Below are 27,109 nucleotides of genomic sequence, written 5' to 3'. Positions count from 1 at the left end.
GCATGCTGACAGAATCAAACCTGCCCCAACCAAAGCAGCAAAAGGGAACAGTGTTGACCTTTGGGAGAGTGACAGGATGAGAGCAAAGTGGTCCCACTGGTGGTTGCTGCTGGTGCTGAGGAGAGGTGAGGGATGCTGAGTGAGGTGGCAGCATATCTTTGTGGAATATGACTGGAGCCTCCTGCGCGCAGTGCCTCAGTTTCTCCCTTTGTTCCAAGGTCTCAAGCTTTGCAGGTAAAGTTTGGAATAGCTGTCCCTGGAGATCACCTGTCAGCTTGTGATTTGAGGTGTGCGTGTGAGAAAGGGAGAGTGTGTGAGCAGAACATGCTTGAGCATGGGGGTGGGGGGAATTGGGCCATGCCCCAGGACTTGAGCCATCTCTGGCACAAAAGGAGTTAATGGCAGGGACCGCGCCCCCCCCGTGTCCGGGCACGCGCAGCGCGCCCCCTCGGTGCGCGGGCACAGCAGCCAGGCTGCCGGAGAGCTGATCTCGGGGATTCGGGTGCCGAGCCCTTGGCCTGGAGGCGATATGGGTGGTCCGTGGCCCGGTTCAGTCCCTCGCAGCAGCCCGGGGAACAGGTGAGGCCGCCTGCCCCGGTCTCTCATCTCATCCTCTAGCTGCCCATACCTTGCTCCCATCCTATCCCCTCCCAATCTCGGGTTCCTCCACTCCCCAGCCAATGGCCCCATCCCTCTCAACCCCATGTTCTTCATCGGCACCCCTGACCCCCCAATCCTCCCCCACTTCGCTTCTCTCCTCCACCTCCTCCCTAAATCCCGCATCCCTATCATCCTCCCGCCCATGGTCCCTCTATTTCCACAGCCCAATCCGCATGCTCACCAAAATACCCCTATCCAGGGCCCCCAGCCCCATTCCTGTATTGCACATTGCCAGTTCCCCCCTCCCCTGCAGTGCAGCCCCATCCCCCTTCCATCATAGCATCTCATAGCCAGTCTCCCTCCCCCACTCTCTGCAGCCCCCCCACCCAATGGAGGCCTTTATTCTATCCTACCCATTCCAGTGCAACTCCATCCCCCAATACCATTCCAAAGCCGCGTAGCCCCCAATACTGCAGTTCTCAATACTGGTCCATTCCTGCACAATGCCCCTCGCCCAATACCGCTCCAGCCCCCAAAGTGCCCTCAGATGCCATTCTCATCCCTGGCATTGCTGCCTCCCCTTCCCTTTTCCCAAATTGCAAGTTGGACCAGGATGGAGATCTTGGCCTTGGGAACTCACAGTGGGTTCTAGGGTACAGAGGGCATTTGGGGGTCGGTTGGTTTGTCTAGGTGTTCACGGGGGAGGGGCTGCAGGAAATTGACTCAAAGGGGAATTTGGCATTTGGCGCCGAAGGGTTACTGGAGAGGAGGCATCCTGAAAGGGTTAATGGATTTCATGAGGTGGGGGCAGCACCGAGGGGGTTAATGGGGGGGTTGCTGGCGGGGAAGCCGTGTGAATGAGCGGTCTGTGCCCCGGAGTTGCCATGGAGACGGTGAATGGGGGGATTGTGTGAACTCAGCTGCGGACTATTCCCCCCCCCCATATACACACCCACCCACTCCCTCCTGCCCCACCTCCCTACTCCTACCCCTTCCTTCCCCTTCCCCTCCTCCTCTCCACCAGGGTGCATTCTGGGCAGTGTCTGGGATTTCCCCCCCATACTTTGCTCCCCATTTCTTCTGAGCCCCCACCCTTCAGTCACTTTAACCGCCCTCCCTCCTCCTTTTTCCTCTCTCTCTTTCTCTCTCTCTCTCTCTCTCTCTCTCACACACACACACACACACACACACACACACACACACATTCTCATTCCCCTCTCGTGGTGGCAGCCGATTGCCGGGCGTTCCCAATCTCCCTCCCCCACCCCTTCAGCCACTTCTTAAAGGAGCAGGCCTGCAATCTCGGAAGGCGGGAGAATGGGGAAAAACTAAATGTGCCTGTGGTGTGTGTGGGTGCATGAGCATGTGCGTGGGTGCGTGTGTGCCCATGCTGGAGCATCTGTGTGTGCCTGTGTATATGTGTTGACTGTGTAACTGTGTCAGAAGGCCTGTGTCTGAGCGGGTTGTTATTTCTGTTTCTGTCTCCACCTATGTGTCACCATTATGCTGCATGTGTCTGGATATTTACCTATGCGGGTATGTGTGATTATATTTCAGTAGGTCTCTGTGTGTGTCTCTGAATGTATCACTATGTGAGGCTCTGGCTGTGTGAAGCACAACTGTCTCGGAATGTGGAACTATATGAGGGGATCTCTGTGGGCTTTGGAATGTATGTCTCTGTGAGTGAATATCGCAGTGTCTGTGATCCTGGCTTGGCTTCTCTTACTCCCTCTTTGAGTCTTTGTGGGTTTATTTCTATGAATCTCTGAGTGTGTGTCCCCACACTCTGTTGTTTATTTTACACTGGACTAGTATTGACAATGCCTAGCATGCTAGGCAGACAGGTTCCTGCCCTGGATTCTGGCATTCAGTGTGAATTAAGAGATAGCCAACAGAAAAGACCAAGGCTTAAGGATTTGGGAGCAGTGATGGGTATGGTAGGGTCTGGGGTCCCAGGTGAATGGCCATCAGTGCCCTCTGCCCTGCCTGAGGGTTTGGGGATCTCTCTGTGGGACTCTGCCTATCTTCTGCTTTTCAGTTTTCTGCCTTATTGACCTGGAGTGAGATGAACAATCCTACCCTGTCCTAATGGGGAGGTTCCTGTGTGGGATTACTGGGTCCCAGGGGCTAGACAGCTCCATATTCACACAGCATGCCCAGAGATCCAAGATCTATTTCCAGCTCTTCCCACCCCCTGCCACCACCTGCTACTTTGACTCCAGCTGACCTCAATGATCTCCATTGGCTGTGGAGTTGAAGTTGGGGACTATGAACTTATAGTGGCAACAATTGTCACTCTGACAACAATTGTCACCCTTTGGATTTCCCAATCATGGCCCGGCACATAAAATGGTTTTGACCGGCAATGGATCACCTACTGATCCACTGGAAACCTGAGTTCCTGGAAACCTGGGCATGTGAAACCCCTCTTAACTGTAGGAGAATAGGCCAAGCCCAGCAGGACCCCTCCGTAGCCCTCCCAGGCATCTTGGATGACATGTGCTTCCCTCTTTCCACAGGCCTGTCTGGCCCTGAGGGAGTCCCCTTTCTGAAGCCGTGGTGCTTGGACGACCAGCTCTCCACGTTGCCGGGCACCTGTAGGTGTCCCTCGAGAGCAGTTTTGAGGTTCAAGTCAGTGTGGCCATGAAGGGGCTGCCTATTGGGCTGATGCTGTGACCCTGGAGTCTGCCTCTCCTGCCAGTCCCCCTGCCCGGAACATGTGGCTGCGGCTTGGCCTGCCCTCGCTGCCCCTGAGCCCCACGCCCGCAGTTGGCCGGAGCCTGTGCCTCACTCTGTGGTTCCTCAGTTTGGTGCTGAGGGCCAGTACCCAGGCCCCAGCACCCACAGTCAATACTCACTTTGGGAAGCTAAGGGGTGCCCGGGTGCCATTGCCCAGTGAGATCCTGGGGCCTGTGGACCAATACCTGGGGGTGCCCTACGCAGCTCCCCCAATCGGCGAGAAACGTTTCCTGCCCCCTGAACCACCCCCGTCCTGGTCGGGCATCCGGAACGCCACACACTTTCCCCCAGTGTGCCCCCAGAACATCCATACAGCTGTGCCTGAAGTCATGCTGCCCGTCTGGTTCACTGCCAACTTGGATATCGTTGCTACTTACATCCAGGAGCCCAACGAAGACTGCCTATATCTGAACATCTATGTGCCCACGGAGGATGGTGAGTGCTGTGGCCAGGCACTGTGCCCTCCCTGCCTCCCGCCTGCCCTATTGTGTTTGTGGCTTGCATGTGATTGTGTGCCCTGCAGCATGCGTCTGTCTGTCTGTGAAAATGCTTCTAACTATCATTCTGCTTGGCCTCCCCCTTCCCCCTCCCTGTTCTTCCCTCCCCAGCATTGTCCGAGCTCCCATGTGTGAGTGACACTGTTGCCAGGAGGGGCCTGGCCAGGCCTGAGAGCTTTGACAGGTCTAGGTCCAGTGCTGGATGGGGGTTCCCTGGGGGAGTATGGGTCATTGCTGGCAGCTGCCCGCGGGAGGATGCTGGCTCCACCAGGCCCCCCTGCTGCCATTCCACCTGCTTCTAAAGGTGGTAGGTGTGTGTGGCCAAGGGAGCTGGGTGTGTGTGGGGGGCGGGGGGCAAGCCTGGTGGGCAATGCTTAGGTGCCTCCTCTTTCACTAGCTGATGCCTCCTCCCGCGGGGGTCACACTAAGGTAAGTGACAGAAACAAGGAGATGGTGGGACAGGCTCTCTGCCATGTGCCGCCTGCAGAGCAGCTCAGCTCTTGGGGCCTGGGGGGTGGGGGGTGCATGCCCCTGGGCAGAGGCCTCCTGTTATTTTTTAGTTTTTTATTCATTTTACAGTAAAGCGGATTTCCAAGGAATGCGCCCGAAAGCCCAACAAGAAAATATGTAGGAAAGGAGGTAGGTAGCGAGCCGGCGGGGAGGGAGAGAGAGAGAGAGGGAGGGCTGCCTGCCCACCTGCCCTTGCCCCTGAGGACCCTGCCTTCTTTCAAGTAGCCCAGGCTCAGGGGGTGGTGAGCAGGCATAAGGTCCACCTCATCCGAGGGTCCTGGCTGCTTTGCAGGGAGGATTTGGTGGCCTTAGACAGGTTCAGAGCAGAAGAAGTGACCCCATTGCTTCCAGTCTTCCCAGCTCCAAATTCCAGTATAAAGTGTGTGCCAAAGACAGAGCTAGTGGCTCTCTTGGTGACACCTCAAGAGAAACTCTAGGCAGCCAAGATGGAGCCAGAGGATTCCCCATCCTCAGGGAGTGGAGCCACAAGAATATCCCTCCAGTGCTTTGTTCTGGGTTGAAAGTCTGGGCTCAACTCTTCCCACCTGAAGCTTAGACCAAACATGTATACTTAGATTTAGTTATTCCTTCCACACACACCCCAGGCCCCTGCCTTACCACTCCAGTCAGAACCTAGTTGAGAGACCCAGGCTGCTGTGGTGGCAGAACTTGGGGGGTGTCTGGGCACTATGGATTGTAAGGGAGGCAGACTGTAAATTTACCCTCTTGCTCAGAGAAATTTCTCTCTGCCTATTCAAATACCACTTTATGTTTTCCACAAAGTGCTCTCATGTTTAATCTCATAAAATTCTCCCTACATATTAGGAAGCAAAGAAGGCAGGAATTAGTATTCCAATTTTCCAGATGAGGAAACAGGCCCAGGGGAGTGACTTGCTTCTGCTGAAGGCCCCTGTTGCTGGTCTGTGGCAGAGCTGGGACCAAAACTTGGGTCTCTGACCCTCAGGGCGTGTTCTTTCCACTGTAGTTCAAGGAGGCAACTCGCATCTGGTCCTTCCCACCTCCCCAACTCTGAAAAAAAAAAAAGAGATGTGGCCTGATTTGGGCCAATTCAGAAACAGTAAAGCCAAAGGAACAGGAGGACAATCACAACCTCATCCCTATATCCCTTTGGCAAGCTTGGAGTTCATTTTCTTTTGATATCATAGAGCAGGGTTTCTCAGAATGAAATCATCAAGATTTCTGGGGTGGGATGTTCCCTACTGCATAAGAATTTCTGGGAATCTACACGTTGAACATGTGCCCTGAGTGCTTCTGATGCACACTGGAGCATGGAGTGAGACACAATACCTAAAGGATAGTGTTTTCCCACATCTCCACATCTAACCCAGGACCTCACACATAGTAGGTAATACATCAGTATTTTTCACACAAATGCAGAAGCATTATGGTGCTATAGAAAAGGTCTGGGAAGCACAAAACCTGACTGAGTCCCAGCTCTGCTGCCAACTCACCGTAAGACCACAGGCAAGTCTTTTCCTCTAAGAACCTCTGTTCTTCAGAACCACAGCTGAAGGTGAAAGGAGACCATTCTGACCTTAACATTCCATCAGTCTCTAAATGAATTCAGGAAGAGGGTCTCTTGAACCTGCTCCTATAAATTACATGGTGGGGTCTGGTGAGGAGAAGAGATGACATTAACATGGACCGTTTCTTAGGAAGAATGATCTCCAGGACTCCAGTAAGCACCCAGGGTTTTTCAGTCTAGCCCTGAGACTGGCCAGAGAGCTGACTAGAAATCCCCACTCAATACATTTACCAGTGGCCATTGTGGATGAGAGGCAAGGCCATGTGCTACGTGCTGTTAGGGTATGGAGTGATGTGAGGTAGAGGAGAGATTTTGAAGACTAAAGACCTAATTACTGCCCTGAAGAAGTTCCTAGCCTGATACAGAAAACTCAGCGGGTTTCCCCAAGCCCCATAGGCTAGACTGGGAAGTGGGCAATTTGGTCATTTAGCTGTTCAAATGAGACTTCTCTAGGGCCTGTTGGCCATTTGGAACAGTTCCAAGCCTTGCCTCTTCAGGGAGACCCATACCCAGAGGTCATCATGATGTGCATAGGTTAGGTGAAGCAGCCTGGGTGGGATCCTGCAGCTGTACAGCATCTGGGGATAGTGCCTGGTGAGGACCGTGGCAGCAAGGAATTTTTCAGCAAGGGCCAAGTTGAAGGAGCAAAAGTGTCTGTGTGAAGGAGACTGGGACAATGCAGCAACACAGAAGTGTGAAGAAGGGACAGCATCTTTTAAACCAGGGACAATGGATGAGAAGGGAAGGGTTTCCTGGGGAAGACATGCCCCACTCACCTACCCCATCAAGTTGCAGGGAATTGATGTCTAGGGATAAGTGATCCCTTTTAGTTTGATGGGCTGTCTTCTGTGTGGGTGATGATTGATGACCATGTCCCATCAGGTTTCTAAGGGCAGCACTGGCAGCTGCTGAGTTAACATAAGACCATAGGTGCCATTGGAAGTTTAGGAAGCTGGAGGCAGTTTATACCCTAGGGCTGGGCTCTTGCCCTAGTTGAAAAGCCATTTTGTAGTATGAGGGCAGTTCCTGTTTTGATTAATAGCCATAAGGAAATCCAGTCACCAGAGTCCAGAGCAGCTGAGAAAGAGGGCTATTCGCTTCCTCTAGGCTGAGAGTATCTGTTGTAAGATATGCAAGAGGGTAAACCCTAGGATGCCAGCAGAATTAGCTCGATTTCCACACACTGATCAGCATCCAGGCAGGATATCTCTCTCTCCATAGCCATTCTGAGATTCACTTCTAGTCTCCTTAGAACAGGAAGAATTGGTACCAGCTTACCCCCAGGTCCTAAATGTCTGCCCTCTACTCTCTTCTTTTCTCCCTTCTTCTCCCCTTCCCTCCATGCTCCACCTCTTTTCTCATCTGTTTCTTCCCTTCACTTTACCCCATCCCCTAAAGGTGGCATGGTGCAGTGGAAAGACCATGGGCTTTGGAGTCAAGCAGACTTTGGTTTGAATTTCACCTCTAGCACTTCCTAGCTGTGTGATCTTGAGCAAGTCACTTTACCTCTCTGAACCTCAGTTTCCCCATCAGTGAAACAGGAGTAAGGAATAGTACCTACCTCATTGGGGAGTAAGGATCAAACAATGTGGCAGAAGTAGAGTGTCTGGCACATGGTAAATATTTAGTAGATGGTAGGAATTACCATTATTCCTATCTCTTTGTTTCTCTTCTCTCTCTCATCATCTTTTTCTGCTTTTCCCCATTTCTTCCTTCCCTCCCTGCCCTCTGGCTCTCTCTACATCTCAGAGCAATGCTTGCTGCTCTCAAGACTGGTTCCTGTGGGCAGGCACCCCACTTGCCATTAACCATAGCAGGAGGCCCCAGTGAACAAGGCCAGAGGGAAAGTTCCATCTCCCATTTTCTCCTGTGGGAATCAGGGTCAGCTGAGGCCCAGTTTGATCCTGCCCACTGGGTCCCAGAAGCTCAGGCCTGGGGTTCCTGGAACATGTCTCTGCCCTAAATACCTCCCATGGATATTCACACGTGCTGGCAGTGTCACCCTTCATCTTCAATACCTGCCCCTGCTCTCCAGCTCCACCTGCCTGTGTACACATGCACAGCCCCTTCCACCCAGAATGAATCCTTCTCCTGAGTGGGTCTCTGGCTTTGTGCCCTGGCCCACCTGCTGCTACCTCCTTCCAAACTGGGAAGGGGTTGGTTGAGAGGGGCTGTTGGGGACAGGGAGGTGGGGCAGGGAGGTGCAGGGAGGCCAGCACAGCAGAGGCCTGCAACACCATCATCCTAATAAAGGTCTGGGCCTCAGCCCACCCATTCCCTCAGTTCTTGCCATCCCTCCTGCCTGTCCTGGGCCCAGGCCCAGAGCTGGCTTGCTGGGCCACACTGCAGTCATGCTGTTTTTGAATTCTCTCTCTGTTTTGTTCTCTGTTCTGTGCTGTTGTGTCTCCCCGTGTCTGGTCCCCAGGATCCGGCGCTAAGAAACAGGGCGAGGACTTAGCGGATAATGACGGGGATGAAGATGAAGGTATTTGGGGGCTGCAGGGCGTGGCGGCTGGTGCATGGCACAGAGCCCCTCCCCTTCTCAATGGGGAGAAGCCCCGTCTGTCTGTCTGTCCGTCTGTTGGTGTGTTTCTGTTCCTGTATGAGGCCTTCAGGCTGTTCCTCCGTCTTTGGCCTCGTGGGCCACTGGGAGTTCCGGGGTGATGGGCATGGCTGGCAGGAGCAGGGGACCACAGGCAGAGCCATGGGGAGGGCATCTTCCTCACCCCAGCCCCATACCCTCCCCTATCTTCTATAGTTCATGGGCACCTGCCCCTACTGAGCAGCAGGGAGAGTGGAGAACAGTGGGACCTGGGGAGGGTGGTGAGAGGGAACCAAGGAAAATGAATGCTGAGGAACTGATGTTTCGTGGAGGAGACCCCTGTACCTTAGAGGGAGCCTGGTTCCCGGGACAGGGGCCCAGCCAGTCAGCACTCTGAGAAGTAAGATAGTGACAAGCAAATGGGCTAGAACCTCCTCAGTATTGTCCCAGAAAGAGAGAGATGATGATCACAGGGTTACGGGCTGCAGTAGGTTCAGGACAGAACAAAAAAGATGTGGACTAACATGCCAGGCTAAGGCCAGGACACCACAGCTGTCAGTAGATGGCACAAGCTCCTTGGCTGATGATCGGCACAACCTGCCTCCTTGGGGTAACAGATTCGTTCGTTTTGCAGCAGAGCATTCCCCTCTACCTCCATGCCCTCGTCCTGCCCCTTCACCCCTGGCGGGGCCAGACAGCTCAGGGGGGCCCACTGGTGATGGGTAGGGCTATGTTTGTGTGGCAGAGCGTTGGTCCAGCTCACCGACTGACAGGTTTCAGGCAAAGGTGATCAGGCCTGGAAACTTCTCTTGACTGCCCCAGCCCCAACGCCATGTTGCCTGGGATTGGGAGCAGCCACTTGCTCGGCCCTCATTGAATGGCCTCTGGGGAGGCTTCATCTTCATCTTATTGCTGACTGGGAGCAGGCTCTCTCAGTTCTGCCCCAAACCCAGTATTTCTGGTTAAGTCTGCCTGGGAAGAATGGGGTAAATGGGCACGTGGCTGAGAAACCATGTCAATAAGGTTCCCCCAACCCTATCTCTGCTATTCACTCCCCTTTCCCCACATCCTTCCTTGTTCTCTCCCTGTGCCACCCCTTATTCCCACCCCTCTTGTCTCTGTCTGCACTGGGGGGCCAGCTGCTGCCAATGGCCGTTTTTCCATGTAAATGGTCTAGTCTTGGGGGTTTCAGGGCTCCCCAGCCCCTGCTCTCTAAAGCCATGTCAGGTCCCAGGACTCCTGGGTGCCCAGGGCAGGGACTCACCTAATGCAGCAAAGAGACCAGTCCTCCCTCTTCCTGCTGCCTCCCCACCCCCAGAGCCCAACCATGGCTGACCTAGGCCTAGAAGTATCTGGCTATCTTTAGTTGGGAGGCACTTGAAATCCAAGTCTCCCAAACATCTCTGAAGTTCAAATATCTCTGACCAATTCTTGAGGTCCGGGATGAGCAGCCCCCATGAGTCCTGCCCTCAAGGATGGCAGTGGTGTCCTGGCACCTGGGATAGCTTTGCTGCCCGCACCCCCCCAGGGCTGGCGGGGGTGGGGGAGGAAGGGCAACCTACCCAGCCTGTGTCTCACCCCTTCTCCTTGCAGATATTCGGGACAGTGGTGCTAAGCCCGTCATGGTCTACATCCACGGAGGCTCTTACATGGAAGGGACTGGCAACATGATTGATGGCAGCGTCCTTGCCAGTTATGGCAACGTCATCGTCATCACCCTCAACTATCGAGTTGGGGTACTAGGTATGTTCCCTGCCAGGTGCCTAGAAGGAAGACTGGCATCTCAGGGAGGGAGGGAAGAATGCCAGAGAACTCAAAACAGGCTGCCTTGATTCTCTAGCTGGCGTAATGATCATAGTCAAAATGTTGTTATCCCATAACCCCTATCTAAGTTCTGGGGGCTTCCACATATCCCCAGGCCCTTTCTTGGAATATTTAGAAGCCACTGGTATTGCAGTTCAAACTCATCCCTTCTCTTAGATTCCAAGCCAGGTCTCTGCACCCAGACTTTAACTTGGCTATTTTGTAGGGTCTATTTATTCGCTAGTGTCCTGTTCCTTACCCACCCAGCCCTATGTTCCTAAAGATCCTATATATAGAGAGATATTCCTTCTATTCTACCCCATGTCCATAGAGTCATATACCACCCTCCACCTACCCCCATGCATACAGTTATTTCTCACCCACAAAGCACACATGCATATAGCTCCATGTCCACATCATAGACTCCCTCACCTATCGACATATTCTCCTGCCACTCCACATATATACTCCAAGTGTAGTCTTTTCCATACACATATACACATACCCACACATTCTATATGCTCCACACCCACACAGGTTTCTCTCACATTCCATATACACACACAAACATACACATTCTCCTAATACTTCTCCCTATATCTTATCACATCTACACCTATCCACACTCACACTTTCCTCTACCCCATATTTACACAAAGACCTACAACCTGCACATTTTTATCAACACCCAAACCCCACATACATTAAATGTTCATAAATAGTCCTTCCACCCACCCACACACATACATACACACTCATATCCTCCTGCACATCCCACTTTATCTACTCCACACACCCACGTACTGCACATACACACACATCTGTCCCTCACTTTCTCCATGTAAACACAAACTAATATTCTCCCTCCCAATATGCATATAAAATCCTTACCTGTGTGTCCAAACTGCCCAACCCCACATATTCACAAATACTACACACACTCTCTCTCTGCCCCCATATATATCCTATTCCCACAACTTACACACATACCATAAGCTACATTCATATATTCCCCCATATATACACACACCCATAGACCCCCTACACATATATACACACACACACATATGTATGCATGCACACATATACATACTCTTCCCACACATGTCCTACATATATATATATACCCAATATATACATGTGTATTTATTCCTTCACCCCACACACATCCATGTACCTAAAGCTGCATCTATACACACACACACACACACACACACACACACACACACACACATGTCTACCTGCAAACACATTCATGCTTCCTCCTACACTTACATGCCCCACATATACATTTCTTCTACCCTCTACCCAGCATCACCCTTGGTGACCACCAATGCCTACCTGTGGCCAAGGTCTTAAGGGAAACAAGTGCCTCAGAGAGGCCAATGACACACACAGGGCCTTTCTCCCTTTAAGATGCTCACCCAGGCCCCATGTCCTTGTAGTGGCATGAAGAAGCCAACTTCTTACCTGGAGGATTTGTGTTTTCAGAAGTTCCATTAGGGCCTAGGCTGATGGAGACTGAACCACCAGTTAGGCCTGGCTTATTCCATGGCCAGCTGGGGAAGAGGACCTTATTTTAATTTGCTCTTGACTTTATTGCTTTGCCAGTTCCAACCCCAGAGGTCCTGGTGCTGCATTTCGCTTCTTGGTGTGGTTGTGTGCATAGAAAGGCAATCTCCTGTTGACTTACCTGTGTGCAATAGTAGGATACCTATTTTCAGCTCAGAGTGGAGAAATTATATTCTCTGAAAAAAAGCAGTCTGTTTCCCCCTTCAGCAGCTCCTGAGACCAGGTGGAGCATGCAGGGCATGCTCCTGGTCTCCACACAGCCTGGTGAACTTGGATCTCATAGTTCTGCCCATGCTCCTCTATCTTTCTGCATTGCCTCAGACACCATAGCAGGGCTCTTGTAAGTTCTTCTATCCTGTAAAGAAAGGAGATCTGAATGTCATAATACTTTAAAGGTGACTGTACACTAGGACTGCACAGTTCCTAAAGTGTAATGAATGCACAAACATAATCACATGCAGATATATAGACATGCATACAGGGTAGTTGATAGCTAAAAGTAATTTTTCTTAGAGTAATAGAAAATATCATTTCAGCTGCTTTTAAAAATTATAAAACACAAAGCTACATTCTATAAGATTTATTGGAATGTACTGAGAATACTAAGAATATACTTCAGTTGTAAATTATCAGGCCAACGAGGAATGGAGGGAAAGAGTGTGGAAGAGAGGGAAAGAGGGACAAGTGAGGTAGAGAAGAAGAGGACTGGGGAGACAAAAAAGAATGATGGTGACATGGGGAAACAACACAAAGAAGAGGCAGAGGAGAGGCTCATAAGATTTAAGAAGAGACAGAATTTTAATAGGATATGAGGTCTCCACAGTGTCAATTGGGAGCTGTGGGCTGCACAGAAGGTTGTCATTGGTGAGCACTCTGTATGATGTCCTGATTTGCTGATTACTTCATCACCCTTCAGCTGCTCTAATCCTTAAGTTTCTATATCAAAAGTTCTTAAACTTCTGGGGAATCTTGGGCTCTTCTGAGATTCTGATGAAAGCTATGGACTCCCCAAAATGAAACACACGCATTTACAAAAACAATTTCACAGATCCCCTTAAAGCTCATCCGTGAAACTCAGGCTGAGAACCCCTACTTTACAACCTCCTCTCCTTGGGATAATCAGAGCAGCACATCTGGGGGAGCAGGAATATTATTACTTGGGCTTAAGCAGTTGATGATCCAAATAATATTACCCCACACTCATAAGTAGTTATAACTGAGATTTGGTCAGAAGTTCCCTCACTACTTCCTGTGTACCCTTTAGTTCCTGTTCTGGAACACAAATATAATCAATAAGCCACTGATTTCATTCTGGGTACATACAAGATGTTTTTGTCTCTTGGCACCAGATGTAGTACATGGGTTTGTCCCTGACACATGGGGATTTTGCTGTGTAGCTGAGGCTTTGTTGCTTTGTTTCCCAAAGCACCACAGAACAGGTGGCCAGTTTTGGACCCCAATTATATGCATTCATTCACCCTCCCTCCCATCAGCTTCTCCTGAGCACTGAGCCCAAACAGACAGTTCACTCTAAGGTGGTTCTCTAGACATCTTGGCTGATTCATGTATGTTGACAATGTCACAGTCTAGTCCCTGGATTCCCTCCAGCACAGAAGGGTAGCTATTATTTGAGAAGCCCCAACTGGGCTTGGGGCCAACAAAAGAAAAGAACTCCAGCAGGTTATAGGATGCGGGTTCTCCTGGGATTGAGAAAATAGGGGCTTGCCAAGTTTTATTCTGGGTTCCAGAATTAATTTAATTCTATATCCTTACTCAGGTACCCTCCAGGCAAACTGAGAACCTAGTACACACCAAGCCTTGAATGACACAGATATCTAGCTTTGACACAGTCTGCCAGATTCCCCCATCTTCTGTTGACAAGCTTACCATGTACTGCAGTATCAACTTGGGCCCAGGGAGACTGGCTCAGATTTATTCTGACAGTGCATAGAGTTGGCTGCTTCAGCCTCCATTCTCTTGGTTTCTATAGATGGGATAGATCCTGGAGAAGTAGCCGTATGTGACTGCTCTTCCAGATCACCAGGTTTTGTGTGCTCCGGGTCAGTCATGTTCACCATATCAACTGCCTGAGCCTGTTGGATATAGTACCTGAAGCAGGATTCTTCTTGTAGTAAGGATCATTGGCATGGCACCATCTACATACTTCAATGCCCCTTATCCAGAGGCTCATGGGATTTAAGGGAGCAGAGAGGGGTTGTCAAACTATCCACCTAGGCTTTCAAACCTTTGTTCCTAACCCAGAAAATCAGTCCATATTAAAGAAATTTACTACATTCAACTGCAGGCTTTTTCCTGCTGATTGGGACAGACATTCTTGACACATTTTGTTAGATGATGGCTTGGTGAGGGCTGAAGCCAAATCTGCTATTGCCTAAGTGAGAGAAAAGGAAAAATGAATGTGGGGGAGGGAGATAAGGGGAAAGGGAGATGAACAGAAGCACATCAGAGGGTCTCAGGGCTCGGGCACCTGAGTTGGGTCTTGGTAAGCATAGATTTTAAGGGGTGCGGGAGCAGCATCAGTTTCTTCATGGGCCAGCCCAAGAAGCTGGTTCCCTTGTCTGGAGGAACAAGGACTCCTCAAGTTCATCCTTGTTCAACCTTCCCCTAATTCTTTCTCCTTTCCTCATCTGAACCCTGGGGCTGAAAACAGGATGTGTGACTAGGTCCTTGAAGGAATAACTAAGTGCTTTATGTACTTAATCGTACCAAATATAAATTAATAACACACTTGAAGAGGGTAAGATGAGCTCTTTCGTAGAAGTTAGGCACAGAAGGATTTGAGAGAGACAGTGATGAGGTCTTATGCCTGCTTGAGTCCATTTGAAATTACCCTCTTCCCGTGGACTGCCAGACTGCCAGAGAGCTCTCTGAGAGCTCTGGAAGCCTTCTCCAATATGGCCTTACACCAAGTTGATTCCAGGAGCTGTGAATGAGCTTTTAACTGCGGAGTCAAAAAAAAAAAAAAAAATACTGATCCAAGTATGGGTTTCTATGTGGAGGACCACTGTAATTATCCACCTGGAAAGGAACCTTCCAAAAGCCTAGGGCAGGAGAAGCTAGGACCTTCCCAGGGACCTGGGAATCATGGAAAAGAGATGAAACAAGGCAGCAGGATCAGTCTAAAATGGAAGCAGGATGGGGGGGCGGAATATAGGACATCCTCTGTGGGATAGCCAGCAGGTGGGCGGGAAGGTAATCTCCATGGCAACAAGTCTCTGAGGCAGCAAATCCCAGCAGGTGGGTGGGAAGGTAGTCTCCATGGTGACATGTCTCCTCAGCAGCAAATCCCAGTGGGTGGGCGGGAAGACCTGTTTCTGTGGTAACGCAGAGCACTGACTTCCCCATTTCTCCACTAGATGAAAAAGATGGTCTAAGCCACTGGCTTCGCAACTTTAGAAGGCATTAGCATCACCTGGAGCTAGTTAAAAACACAGATTGCTGGCCAGGAGCGGTGGGTGTAATTCCAGTGACTCAGGAGGCTGAGGCAGGAGGATGGCAAGTTCAAGGCCAGTCTCCTCAAATTAGTAAGACCCTGTCTCAAAAAAGACTGGGGATGTAGTTCAGTGGTTTACCACCCCTAGATTCAATCCTGAGTACTGCAGAAGAAAAGAAAAACACAGATAGCTGAGCCCCACCCCCAAGGTTTCCAATTCACTAGATCTTAGAGGAAGGGAAATAAGGATGTGTCCTGAGAATAAGGGGAAGAGGGGCATCCAAGGCCCTGGAAAGAAGTGGAAATGGACTGATTTGTACAGGAAGGGCAAGGAGAGCTTAGGAATTGTTGCCTTTTGGGATCTTCCCTTCCTTCAGAGAGAGCGGAAAGGAGAAAGAAATAACTGTAGCTCTACCATGTGCTGGGCTTATGCTCATTTTAATCATTGTTACAGCCCCATAAGGTATTTTAGTCCCATTTTGCAGAAAGGGAAACTATGGCCCAGAGATTTTAAATAACTTGCCCAAGACCACATGGCTAGGATGTGATAGAGTCAGGATTCAAACCAAGGACTATCTGACTTTAAAACCCCCTTCACTCATATATATATATATATATATATATATATATATATATATGTTCAAGGCCAGCCTCCTCAAATTAGTAAGACCCTGTCTCAAAATAAAAAGGACTGCAGATGTATATATTTCTACATCCCCAGTCCTTTTTATTCTTATATTTCCTTTTTTTTCTGGTACCGAGGATTAAACCAGGGGTGCTTAAACACTGAGCAATATCCCCAGCTCTATTTTTATTTATTTATTATTTATTTATTTTTATGTGGTGCTGAGTATCAAACTCAGGGTCTCGCATGTGCAAAGTGAGCGCTCTACCACTGAGCCACAACCCCAGCCCTATTTTTTTTTTATTTTGAGACAGAGTCTCACTATCTTGCTGAGGGCCTTGCCAAGTTGCTGAGGCTAGCCTCAAACTTGTGATCCTCCTGCTTCAGCCTCTGGAGTCACTGGGATTACAGGCCTGCACCACCACGCCTAGCTCCCTATATCTTAACAGATGTTAGAATCATGTCTCCAGATAGTATATCTGGTGGAGGATGCTGAATTCTGGCCTTTTACAGTTCTTGCAGTAGAGCTACATGGAGGAGGCAGCCATTTTAAATGGCCCAACCCTTTGTTCCACACTGTATAATGGATGGGAAGCAGAGAGCCCACCTTTCCTGTATTGATGATGGTGGACCTTGCAGAAAGGAGTGATGGTTTGTTAGCAAGATAGAAAGAGCTATGTAGCTGCAGGTTGATCTTTTGTCTAACTTCTGCTTTCCATCATAATCCAAATTCTCCATCCCTCTGCCTTCACTGTCCTCATGCCCTTTGTTGAATCTAGGTTTCCTGAGCACTGGAGATCAGGCTGCCAAGGGCAACTATGGGCTCCTTGACCAAATCCAGGCCCTCCGCTGGGTGAGCGAGAATATTGCTTTCTTTGGAGGAGATCCCCGCCGTATTACCGTCTTTGGCTCGGGCATCGGTGCATCCTGTGTCAGCCTCCTCACACTGTCACATCACTCTGAGGGTGAGTAGCTCTTGGGGCAAAACATGGACTAGCCAAATGTTGGCTAAGTATCCTGAGTCCCAGGCTTTGCAGGCTTCAGATTGCCCAACTCCATGCCCCAGGAGCACTCAGAGGAAGCAGCCAGCCCTCTTCCACAAGCTCCAGATCCCTTTGAGGAGATGTGGAAGAGAGAAACATCTTTCTCTAGGGGAAGAAGTATTTCTCCTAATGTGAGGGAGGGCAGGAGAGAATCCCATTTACACCCTGAGTGAGCAAGATGTTCCTTCTGATGTGGGAAAGTGGGGATACAATACCTCTCTCTGAAAGGCAATAGTTCTTTGGGGCAGGGGAAGTTTTTCAGTATGGTAAAGACACACTACTTCAGAATCAAGATCTAGGGTGGAAATTAGTTTCTAGGTGTAAGAAACACTCATTTCTGTTTTTCTCTCTGAAGAACAAGTCTGTACAAGAGGGAAAATGTTCTTGAGCAGGGGGAGGAGGGTTCAAAGTGAGAATCCTGCTGGGTATTGTGGCACATGCCTGTAATTCCTGGCATACAAGACCCTGGGTTCCATCCTCAGCACCATCCAGAGATTCAGGGGTCTGAGGAAGGAAAATCACAAGTTCAAGACCAGCTTGGGCAAATTAAAGAGACCCTGTCTCAAAATAAAAAATTAAAATGGCTAGGGTTGTAGTTCCATGGTAGAGCTCCCTGGGGTTCAGTCCACAGTAACTGCAAAAATAAATAAACAAACAAAATTAACATCCCTGACCTGCAAGATTGGCTTCTTCTGAGGGAAGACAGTATATAATTGGACTGTAGACCTCCTCCTAGGTTGTACAACCCACCTAAAAGAGACATTCATTTTTACCCTCTGTCCTGGTGGTGGGTCCCTCTGCCAGTAACCCTTCCAAGGGGTTGAATAGGCCCTTTTTCACTCTGCAGGGAATGTTCTCTCCAACATTAGACTATAGAGAATATCCTGCCTCTGAGAGGTGTCATCCCATCTACTTAGAAGGCTGAGGCAGAAGAATCGCAAGTTGGAAGCCAGCATCAGCAGTTTAGCAAGACCCTGTCTCAAAATTTAAAAAAAAATTAATTAAAAAGGGCTGGGGATGTAGCTCAGTGGTAGATCTCCCTGGCCTCAATCCCCACTACCACATTCTCTCTCTCTCTCTCTCTCTCTCTCTCTCTCTCTCTCTCTCTCTCTCTCTCTCACACACACACACACACACACACACACACACACACACACTCCCTTCTCTGAAGTAGGGAAATCTGTGAGAGGGGACACTTTTTTTTGTTGTTGTTCATTGAAATTGACCCCATGAGTTAGTGGTATTCTCACAGGAAGATTTGCAGGCTCTCTTTGAGGAAAGCCCATCTCTGAGACAGAAGAATCACCTTCTCTGTCCTAGAACAGTCTGTCTGTGTCCCTCCAGAGACTACCTGGTAAGGGAAGACTAAAGTATAATCTGCATCTCTAAAGACAGGGAATGGGAGGCAGGGATGTAGCCCCTTTGTAAACCACCTGCCTGGCATACAAGACCCTGGGTTCCATCCTCAGCACCAAAGGAAGGAAGAAAGGGAGGGAGGAAGGGAGGGAAGAAGAAAGAAATAATCTTGGAAAAATGAGGTTCTCTATTTAAGTGGTAGTTTATATTCTCTCCCTCTTTTTTCTGACCTTGCAAACTGCTTTTCTCTTAGAGCAATGGAATTTTGTGCCCGAGAGCCAAATTCTCCCTTGGGAATGTTGGGGACAGGGGAGAATGATAACTTTTTTTTTTCCTAGAGGGGAAAGGATCATCTTGTTTTTGAGTTTGGGGGGACTGGTTCCTTCTCAGCTTGGGGAAAATCTGGAGGTGAAGCATCAGTAGCTTCAGTGAAAGGAAAGTCTCTGTGGATACCACAGACTGGCAGAATGCATGCCTGGGAGACTTTGAGACCTCAAGCGAGGCCTTTGCCCTTGGGATCCTTCCCCAAACCCCCAGAATGTGGGGATCACTCCTCCCTGCATTTCTCATCTCTCTTGAAAAAGACCCCTTTGTGGTGCAAGTGCCAGCTCCCTGGTGGTGCGCTGGCACAGAGCTGGGCCCAGCTGGGCAGGAAGCAAGAGGGAGAGACAAGGAGCAATAAAGAGAGGGAGCATAAGGAGACTGATGCTTGGGATCCAAGGGGTTAATTTTTCCTGGCATTTCCTTAACCCCCAAATTACCAACATCTCACCAGGGCCGGGAAGCAATGAAACAACCAGACAGGACCCATTAAGGAAGGGACTCAGTAATCCCTTGTCTGGTTCTAATGCTTTATCCCCTACTAAGAGAGTTATTCCCCTTCTAGCCCATGCAAACCATAGGGTGTCTTCGGTGATAAAGGAATAAGGTGTTTCATGGCCATGTGTGACACTGTAGATCTAACCTAGTGCCACCTATCTTCTGTAGGGCTTTTCCAGAGGGCCATCATCCAAAGTGGCTCTGCTCTGTCCAGCTGGGCTGTGAACTACCAACCAGTGAAGTATACCAGCCTGCTGGCAGACAAAGTGGGTTGTAATGTACTGGACACTGTGGATATGGTGGACTGTCTTCGGCAAAAGAGCGCCAAGGAACTGGTAGAGCAGGACATCCAGCCCGCCCGCTACCACGTGGCCTTTGGCCCTGTAATTGATGGTGATGTCATTCCTGATGACCCTGAAATCCTCATGGAACAGGGCGAGTTCCTCAACTATGACATCATGCTAGGTGTCAACCAGGGTGAGGGTCTCAAGTTTGTAGAAGGGGTGGTAGACCCTGAGGATGGTGTCTCTGGCACTGACTTTGACTATTCTGTCTCCAACTTTGTGGACAATCTGTATGGTTACCCTGAGGGTAAGGACACCCTGCGGGAGACCATCAAGTTCATGTACACAGACTGGGCAGACCGTGACAACCCTGAGACCCGTCGTAAAACACTGGTGGCACTCTTCACTGACCACCAGTGGGTGGAGCCCTCTGTGGTGACAGCTGATCTGCATGCCCGATATGGCTCACCTACCTATTTCTACGCCTTCTACCATCACTGCCAGAGCCTCATGAAGCCTGCTTGGTCAGATGCAGCACATGGGGATGAAGTACCCTACGTTTTTGGTGTCCCTATGGTAGGCCCCACTGACCTTTTCCCCTGCAACTTCTCCAAGAATGACGTTATGCTCAGTGCTGTCGTCATGACCTATTGGACCAACTTTGCCAAGACTGGGTAAGGAGAAAAATTTTTTCCCTTTGGAATCTCAGCATGCACTCCCTTCTGCTCCGCTATCTAACTTCTTTCATCATCTCCCTTCCTTCAGTATTCCCAAAGTCTTGCTTGTTAACCCTTTCACTTCCCCTTCCCTCCTCCCTTTTTGAGATTTTGTAGCCATTTTCCTTCCTTCAAAAATTTTATTGAAGGGATCAGGGGTGTAGCTCAGTGATAGAGCACCAGCTTCGCATGTCCAAGGCCCTGGGTTCAATCTCCAGAACCAATAAAGGAAAAATTGTATTGAGACTCACAACTCTGTTAGCATCACAACTGAGCAGAAGTGCAACTTACTGGCAGAATTGTGGGAATCAAGGTTAACCAGTCAGAGGCTGTATGAAATGACCATAATTTTTTTTTTTACTTTTTATACATTCATAAAGAACCTGTAAAAGCCAGGCACAGTGTCATGTGCCAGTAATCCCAGGTACTCAGGAGGCTGAAGCAGGAGAATCACAAAGTTTGAGGCCAGCCTTGGCAACTTAGTGAGTCTCTGTCTCAAGAGAGAGGTGGAAGGGCTGGGGATATAGCTCAGTTGGTAGAGTGCTTGTCTCACATGCACAAGGCCATGGGTTCGATCCCTAGTACCACCAAAAAAAAAAAAAAAAAATAGAGAGAGGTGGAGGGGAGAGAGAGGGAATGAGAGAGAGAATTAACAGCCTGTAGAGGGCTCTTCACAAAAGTGGGTAGCTGAAAAGATTAATAAATGCTGAATAGTATGAGAGAAGACAAAATATCTACAGCTTGATCTTAGCAGATAAGCACAGGGAAGAGTGAGATAGTTTCTCTGAAGCCCATTTTGGGCACAAGGAGTTCAAGCCCTGGAGCAAAGGGGGAGTGGACAGAGGGAGGGACCCTGAAAAAGATGGAAATGGTGGTAAATTTTGGACTGGGGAAGAGGTTTAGGGGTAGGTGTGAGAAGAAGGAAACTGAACCCTTCCTTATCCAGGTAGAGTGGTGACCCCAGATTTCCATGTGGTGTTTCAGGGATCCCAACAAGCCGGTCCCCCAGGACACCAAGTTCATTCACACCAAGGCCAACCGATTTGAGGAAGTGGCCTGGTCCAAATACAATCCCCGAGACCAGCTCTACCTTCACATCGGGCTGAAACCAAGGGTCCGTGATCATTACCGAGCCACTAAGGTTGCCTTTTGGAAACACCTGGTGCCCCACCTGTACAACCTGCATGACATGTTCCACTATACATCCACAACCACCAAAGTGCCGCCCCCGGATACCACCCACAGCTCCCACATCACCCGCAGGCCCAACGGCAAGACCTGGAGCACCAAGCGGCCAGCCATCTCTCCTGCCTACAGCAATGAGAATGCCCAAGGGTCCTGGAACGGGGACCAGGATGCCGGGCCTCTCCTGGTGGAGAACCCTCGAGACTACTCCACTGAATTAAGTGTGACCATCGCTGTGGGGGCCTCCCTCCTGTTCCTCAATGTTTTGGCTTTTGCTGCCCTCTACTACCGGAAGGACAAACGGCGCCAGGAGCCTCTGAGGCAGCCTAGCCCCCAGAGGGGAGCTGGAGCCCCTGAATTGGGAGCTGCTCCTGAGGAGGAGCTGGCAGCATTACAGCTCGGACCCACTCACCATGAGTGTGAGGCTGGTCCCCCCCATGACACACTGCGCCTCACTGCATTGCCCGACTATACCCTGACCCTGCGGCGCTCCCCCGATGACATCCCACTCATGACCCCCAACACCATCACTATGATTCCCAACTCCCTGGTAGGGCTGCAGACATTGCACCCCTATAACACCTTTGCTGCAGGGTTTAACAGTACCGGGCTGCCCCACTCACATTCCACTACCCGGGTATAGCTCCAACCCAGAGCACAGCTCATCTCCCAGCTCCCTCCCTTCCAGATCCACAAACACATGCACATGTGCATGTGCGCACGCACACACACACACAGACACACACACACACACACACACACACATATACATATGTATACGCACGCACCCACACCCTACAGCAGACCCATCTGCACAAACATAGACAGATGTGGACATGCACCCGCATGTACAAAAACACAAATACTGAAGTAAACCTGGACAAACCCTGCAAATGGGGACACAAATGAGTCCTTGGTAAACCAAGGATCCATGAAACAGCAGCTGAAGCCAGCTCCCTGAGCCTGACCACAGACACTCCTGGGGGGCCTGAAAGCAACAGCTGGACACCCCCTTGGTGCTCGCCTTTGGCCTCTCTTGGAACTGCACCAACGACCAACTCCAGACTTGGGAGCTTTAAAGAGCAGAGTAGCTCTTCCTCCCCCAGACTTGGTCTTTTTTCTGGGTCTTGTTTTTGTTGATTTTTTTTAAATTTTTGGAACAAATGCTTTTCCAACCCATGAGTGCTAAGAGGCTCTGGAAGGGAGGGTTCCAGGCTCAGCTCTTTCTGGTTTTGGAACCCCCCCGTGCTCACACAATCAGACCAAGGAACAGGACTCCCAAGAAACAGATTTGAGCACAACCATGGGGTGAATGGAGGAAGGGGCTAATGATGGATGGGGCTGGAGGGCCATTGAAGAGAGATCTCCAACCTTTTCTGTGTTCCTGTGGAGGGATGCAGATCCCCTGAAGGCAAACAGCATTGACTTGGCTAGACCAGGGGACCCTAGGTTTGACAAACAAGGTACTGTGGAGGCCATGTCATTATTACCCCCTCCCCACCCCACCCCCCAGGTATATAATCTGGGTTCTGCCTCTGCCCTTGGGGAAATGCTATCAGAAATTCACCCCATTTTCTTTACAGTCTTTTGTGTCTGTCATTTCTCTTTCAAAAAGGCGGTGTTTTTTGTTGTTGTTGGCTTTTTTTTTTTAAAGAAAAGTTCTTAAAACACTAACGGAAACCCATGGAGTTTGTCCTTTGTAAAAATTTTAAACACAGTGTCTTGATATAAAAATAAAAAATCCAGTTAGCACTCCCAACCTGCCTCCCTTGCACAGGCCTTGCCCCAACAGACCTCGGAGCAGGGTGCCCCTGCGGGCTAGAAATCAGGCAATCAGGCAGCCTCCATCAGCCTCCCCTACCTTAAGCTGATACAAGTCTGGGCTGCACTCTGCTGGCCCCCTGCACAAAGACCTCTCTGATCTTAATCAGGTTGCTGTCCCCATTCCCCTGCCCCCCAGCACTCTGGGTTCTTGCAGCTGAAGCCTCCTCTCAGCACCTTGGGCCTCCTAATGAAACAGCAAAAATAATACTTCCTTCCTTCTCTGTGCCACCACCACTGCTGCTGCTGCTTCACCGCCTCCTCCTCCTGTTCTTCCGCCTCCTTCTCTGCTGCCATCACCACCAACGCTACCACCCTGCCCTCATCTTGGACTGGGGGCTAGGAGGAGGTTTGACCTCTAAGATGCTAAAGTTTTCTTGTATCCAAATCCAGTGCGGCATCAGCTATGTGGACTCCCTGGCCTTGGGTGACGTCAGAGCAGGTCCCTTCTCCTTCCCTAGGGATACTTGTTTCCTGTTCTGTGAAGTAGAATTAGAGAAGTCATTGGGTCCTGAGAATTTTTCTCTACAGGATTGTGATCAGTGAGCCCCCTGACCACTCCAGGGGACAGATTCAGTGAGGCACCACAGGGTTAGCATTATGGGATTTCACATGATTCTCAGTGACTTGAAGAACTGAATGGGGAGTCTGCTCATCAAGTTTGACATTGTGCAGGGTTGCCAATAGCTCAGAAATCAGGAATAGAATTCTTAAAATTGACCCTGACAAAATGAGGGAGATGAACCATCACAGCCAGAATGATGTTCAGAGGGGATGAACACAAGTTAGCATGCACAGAGATCAAAACCCAGAACTAATATACTAATATGGCACATGGTACAAAAGAGATTGGCAATGATTAACTTGACAGATGTATAGTTTTTAAAAAAAGAACAATGGGAAAGAGGGTGTACAAGTTGAATGAGTCCACAGTTGTAGAACTGGTTTTCTCCCTTTTTCACCCCTTCTTCCCTCCCTTCTTTCCTTTCTTTTTTTTTTCCAAAACTAATGGGGAATACTAGTATATAGTAACAAAAATAGAGCATGGAGGAGCTGGAAGGTAGTCAGAGTGTATCAGAACTAGAAGTAACCCCAGAGTTATCTAGTCCAATCCACCTATTTTATAATTGGGCAAATGGGTCCCAAAAAAACCCCATCTTAGTTAGTGATAGAAACAGAGCTGGAAGGCAACCCAATAACAGATGACCTTCCCTACAGTCCTGCTCCACTTGTTCCTTTCTACCAGCCATTGGTTATATCTTCCAAAGCATTAATGTATCTGCCCTTGGTTAGTACATTTTTAACATATGTGGAAAAGTAGAGAGGATTTGGAGAAGAACAAAAGCAATGTGCCAAAGAACTTTTTTTTTTCTTTTTTAAGCTAGAAAAAAAAGAAAGGTAACATCCAACGAGCACAACTAGACTACTAAGTGACACGTGTACTATGGTCATCTTCAATGACAGGATAGAGATGTGTTCTCTCATGACCTGTGTTCCCCATTTCTTCTGAGAGTGATAGAGAAGAAAATTAGATTAAGTAAACCCAAGGAAAGACTTTGCTATGCATAGGAAGTAATTATGGGCACCCAGTAAATTCCCAATAACAGTTGACAAATGGAATGAATGGCTACTGAGGGAAAGCATTGGTATCCTTCATCTTTCTGAGAGTATAGGGCTGGAGTACATCACCTTTTGAGATAAATTCAGAGTATTTATTTTTTGCTCCATTTCAGATACTTCCAAATAGGGCCTCCCATTTTGGTGTGTGTACGCGCACACACACACGCACGTGCACAAGTGCCTCCAGGTAGGAGGCTATATATTTTGGGGTGATTTAGACATTGCTTCTCTTCTCACCACCTCAAGGTGCCATAGCAAACCCAGCTCCAATTCTATTAGGGACCTTTCAGCGAGAGATTGTAGTTGGTCTTCACACCTTTGAAAGGCCTGAAAAAAGGAGGTAACCTTCAGGACAGGCAGGAGATTTCAAGCTCATTGACAGTCAGTTCTGTGCTCATGTAGCTTGAGATTCTTGGCCCCATTGCTGACCAACAGCATTGCCCAACCAAAAAAAAACTCAGATCTTTGAAGAGAAGATTAGGATATACTTGGATTTTATTCCACATTGCAAAGATCATTAGTGCCTAGATTAGATCCAGCCCACATCTCTAGGTTTATCTGATTTCTATTTTAGTCCTTTAGGGAACTGGACACAGCTATCTTGGGATATGAATTCGTAGTGTATGTGAAGGATCAGAAGTTGGTCACTGTGGAAATCTCCACAGAAGTATGGTAACCAGGACTGTAGGCCTGGCCCTGTGCTGGTTTATATATACTGTGAGGCATGGAAGATACCCACTGTGGGGTGCATACATAGGAAGACAAAGCTGAACCATGATAAAATGAATGAAATGTATAATTTAGTATGTGACTTCAATTGTACAGTAAAGATTAAAAGGACTGGAGAAAATGTATGAAATGCTATGGTGGGATATAAGTGGGTAGAGTAGCAGGCATTCCAAATTGAGAAAAAAAAACCTCAACCAGAGCATGGAGATGAGATGGTCTGGGCACACTTGAGGAACAGTGAGGGGACTGACCTGACCAAAGCAGAGGTTTGAGTTTAATGATAGGAATCAGATTGGCAAGTCATGTTGTGGAAGTCTTCATAACAGAGGAGAGTTTGGGTGTTACTGAATAGCAATGGGATGCCCTGACTGGATGCTTTTGCTAATGGTTTTATAGTGAGAAAATAAAGCCTTCTCAGCCCCACTTTGCTCTTTCTGTTCTCCAAGGAGAAGGATTTTCAGAATAGAAAGGACAAGATGAACACCAGAGACAAGCTCCTGAAGACAGTCTCATCCCAGGGTGCCATGAGCTTCCCTGGGAAACTCCAGCTCAGAGTCTAGGTCAATAACTGCCCTGACCATTTTGAGGACTCACAGCTCAACTGCAGGACAAATGGTGGTGGCTTTACAAACCCCAGGGAGAATGGAAATGATGCATGCTGCTGCCTAGAGATGAACAAACATGGCCCCCACCATTTTGCAGGTAGGAAAAGGTAAATTCCACAAATTTATAGATCAATAAGTGTGATATTAATCAAGGGCAAGATTCTGAGACAAATGATTAAAAGAATGGTTGGTGAGCACTTAGAAAAGAAAGTGAAGATCACTCAGCTCCTGGACTTAGGGGAAAAAATTCCCACTCAATTCATTTCCTTTGATAGGGAGATTGGACAGGTAGAGGAGTGGAAAGCTATACCCACAATGTATTTGGAATTCAACAAAACATTCTCTCAATACTCTTGGGACAATATAGACAAAATGCAGGGTGGGTAGAAGTAAAAATTGGTGGACTTTTAACTGGTTAAGTGACTACATGCAAAAGAATTCTGTTTGGGGCTAGGGATATAGCTCAGCTTGTAGAGTGCCTGCCTTGCATGCACAAGGCCCTGGGTTCAATCCCCAGCACCACACAAAACAAAATGAAACAAAAGGTTCTGTTTTAATGTCACCAGATCAGACTTATAAATTACACAAAACTGGTAAAGTCCCTTATTTGAATTTCAAAATGTAACAGTACGAGTATAGGATGTGGCCTAAAGGAATTTTTAGAGAAAATGAAAGCTCATCATGAGTTGAGTCAAATGGATGGTTTGGTTGCTACAAAAAGTATTATGACCTTGGACTATATTAATAAGTCAGGATAAAGGAGGTGATCACCTGTGCTACTCTGTACTGGTCAGGCCACACCTGATGCCCCCTGTTCATTCAGTTATGAGCACCAGACTTCATGGGGGATATTACCAAAAACATACTCAGAATAGTGGTGATGATAGTGAGGGGCTGGAGAATCCCAGGGAAAATTTGTCTACTGTTGGCAAATCGTTTCTGGGTTCATGGGGAAGAGGAAGCTGTAGTTTTGTTCTGTGTGACTCCAAAGGCTCTGAGATCTAATAGATGGAAGTTATAGGAAAGCAGATTTGGATCAACAT

General features: G+C 48.9%; 1 protein-coding gene across 3 annotated transcripts; it reads left to right on the top strand.

The window, feature by feature from the left end:
* The first annotated feature begins 442 nt into the window (after window positions 1-442).
* Nlgn3 (neuroligin 3) lies at window positions 443-27,109 on the top strand. Of its 3 annotated transcripts, XM_046467046.2 has the most exons (8): window positions 443-579; window positions 3,120-3,774; window positions 4,416-4,475; window positions 8,318-8,377; window positions 10,028-10,177; window positions 16,668-16,853; window positions 19,275-20,064; window positions 21,091-27,109. In XM_046467046.2, exons 2-8 carry the CDS (start codon window positions 3,318-3,320, stop codon window positions 21,932-21,934), a joined length of 2,547 nt encoding a protein of 848 aa, XP_046323002.1. In that variant the 5' UTR covers window positions 443-579; window positions 3,120-3,317; the 3' UTR covers window positions 21,935-27,109. The 3 variants fall into 3 exon arrangements, with proteins under 3 accessions (XP_046323002.1, XP_046323000.1, XP_046323001.1); XM_046467044.2 differs by lacking the exon at window positions 4,416-4,475; XM_046467045.2 differs by lacking the exons at window positions 4,416-4,475; window positions 8,318-8,377.

The sequence above is a fragment of the Marmota monax genome, unplaced genomic scaffold (assembly GCF_021218885.2).
Source record: "Marmota monax isolate L192 unplaced genomic scaffold, Marmota_monax_Labrador192_F-V1.1 WCK01_AAM20220418_F8-fsc00284, whole genome shotgun sequence".
NCBI classification, from domain to species: Eukaryota; Metazoa; Chordata; class Mammalia; order Rodentia; family Sciuridae; genus Marmota; species Marmota monax.
This window is presented reverse-complemented; position numbering and strand designations above follow the sequence as displayed.

Bases quoted from the DNA above. Each gene is read 5' to 3' on its own strand.
- Nlgn3 (XM_046467046.2), top strand. From the start codon at position 3,318: ATGTGGCTGCGGCTTGGCCTGCCCTCGCTGCCCCTGAGCCCCACGCCC. The intron at 4,476-8,317 runs GTAGGTAGCGAG...TCTGGTCCCCAG, and splicing joins GAAAATATGTAGGAAAGGAG to GATCCGGCGCTAAGAAACAG. The intron at 20,065-21,090 runs GTAAGGAGAAAA...GTGGTGTTTCAG, and splicing joins ACCAACTTTGCCAAGACTGG to GGATCCCAACAAGCCGGTCC.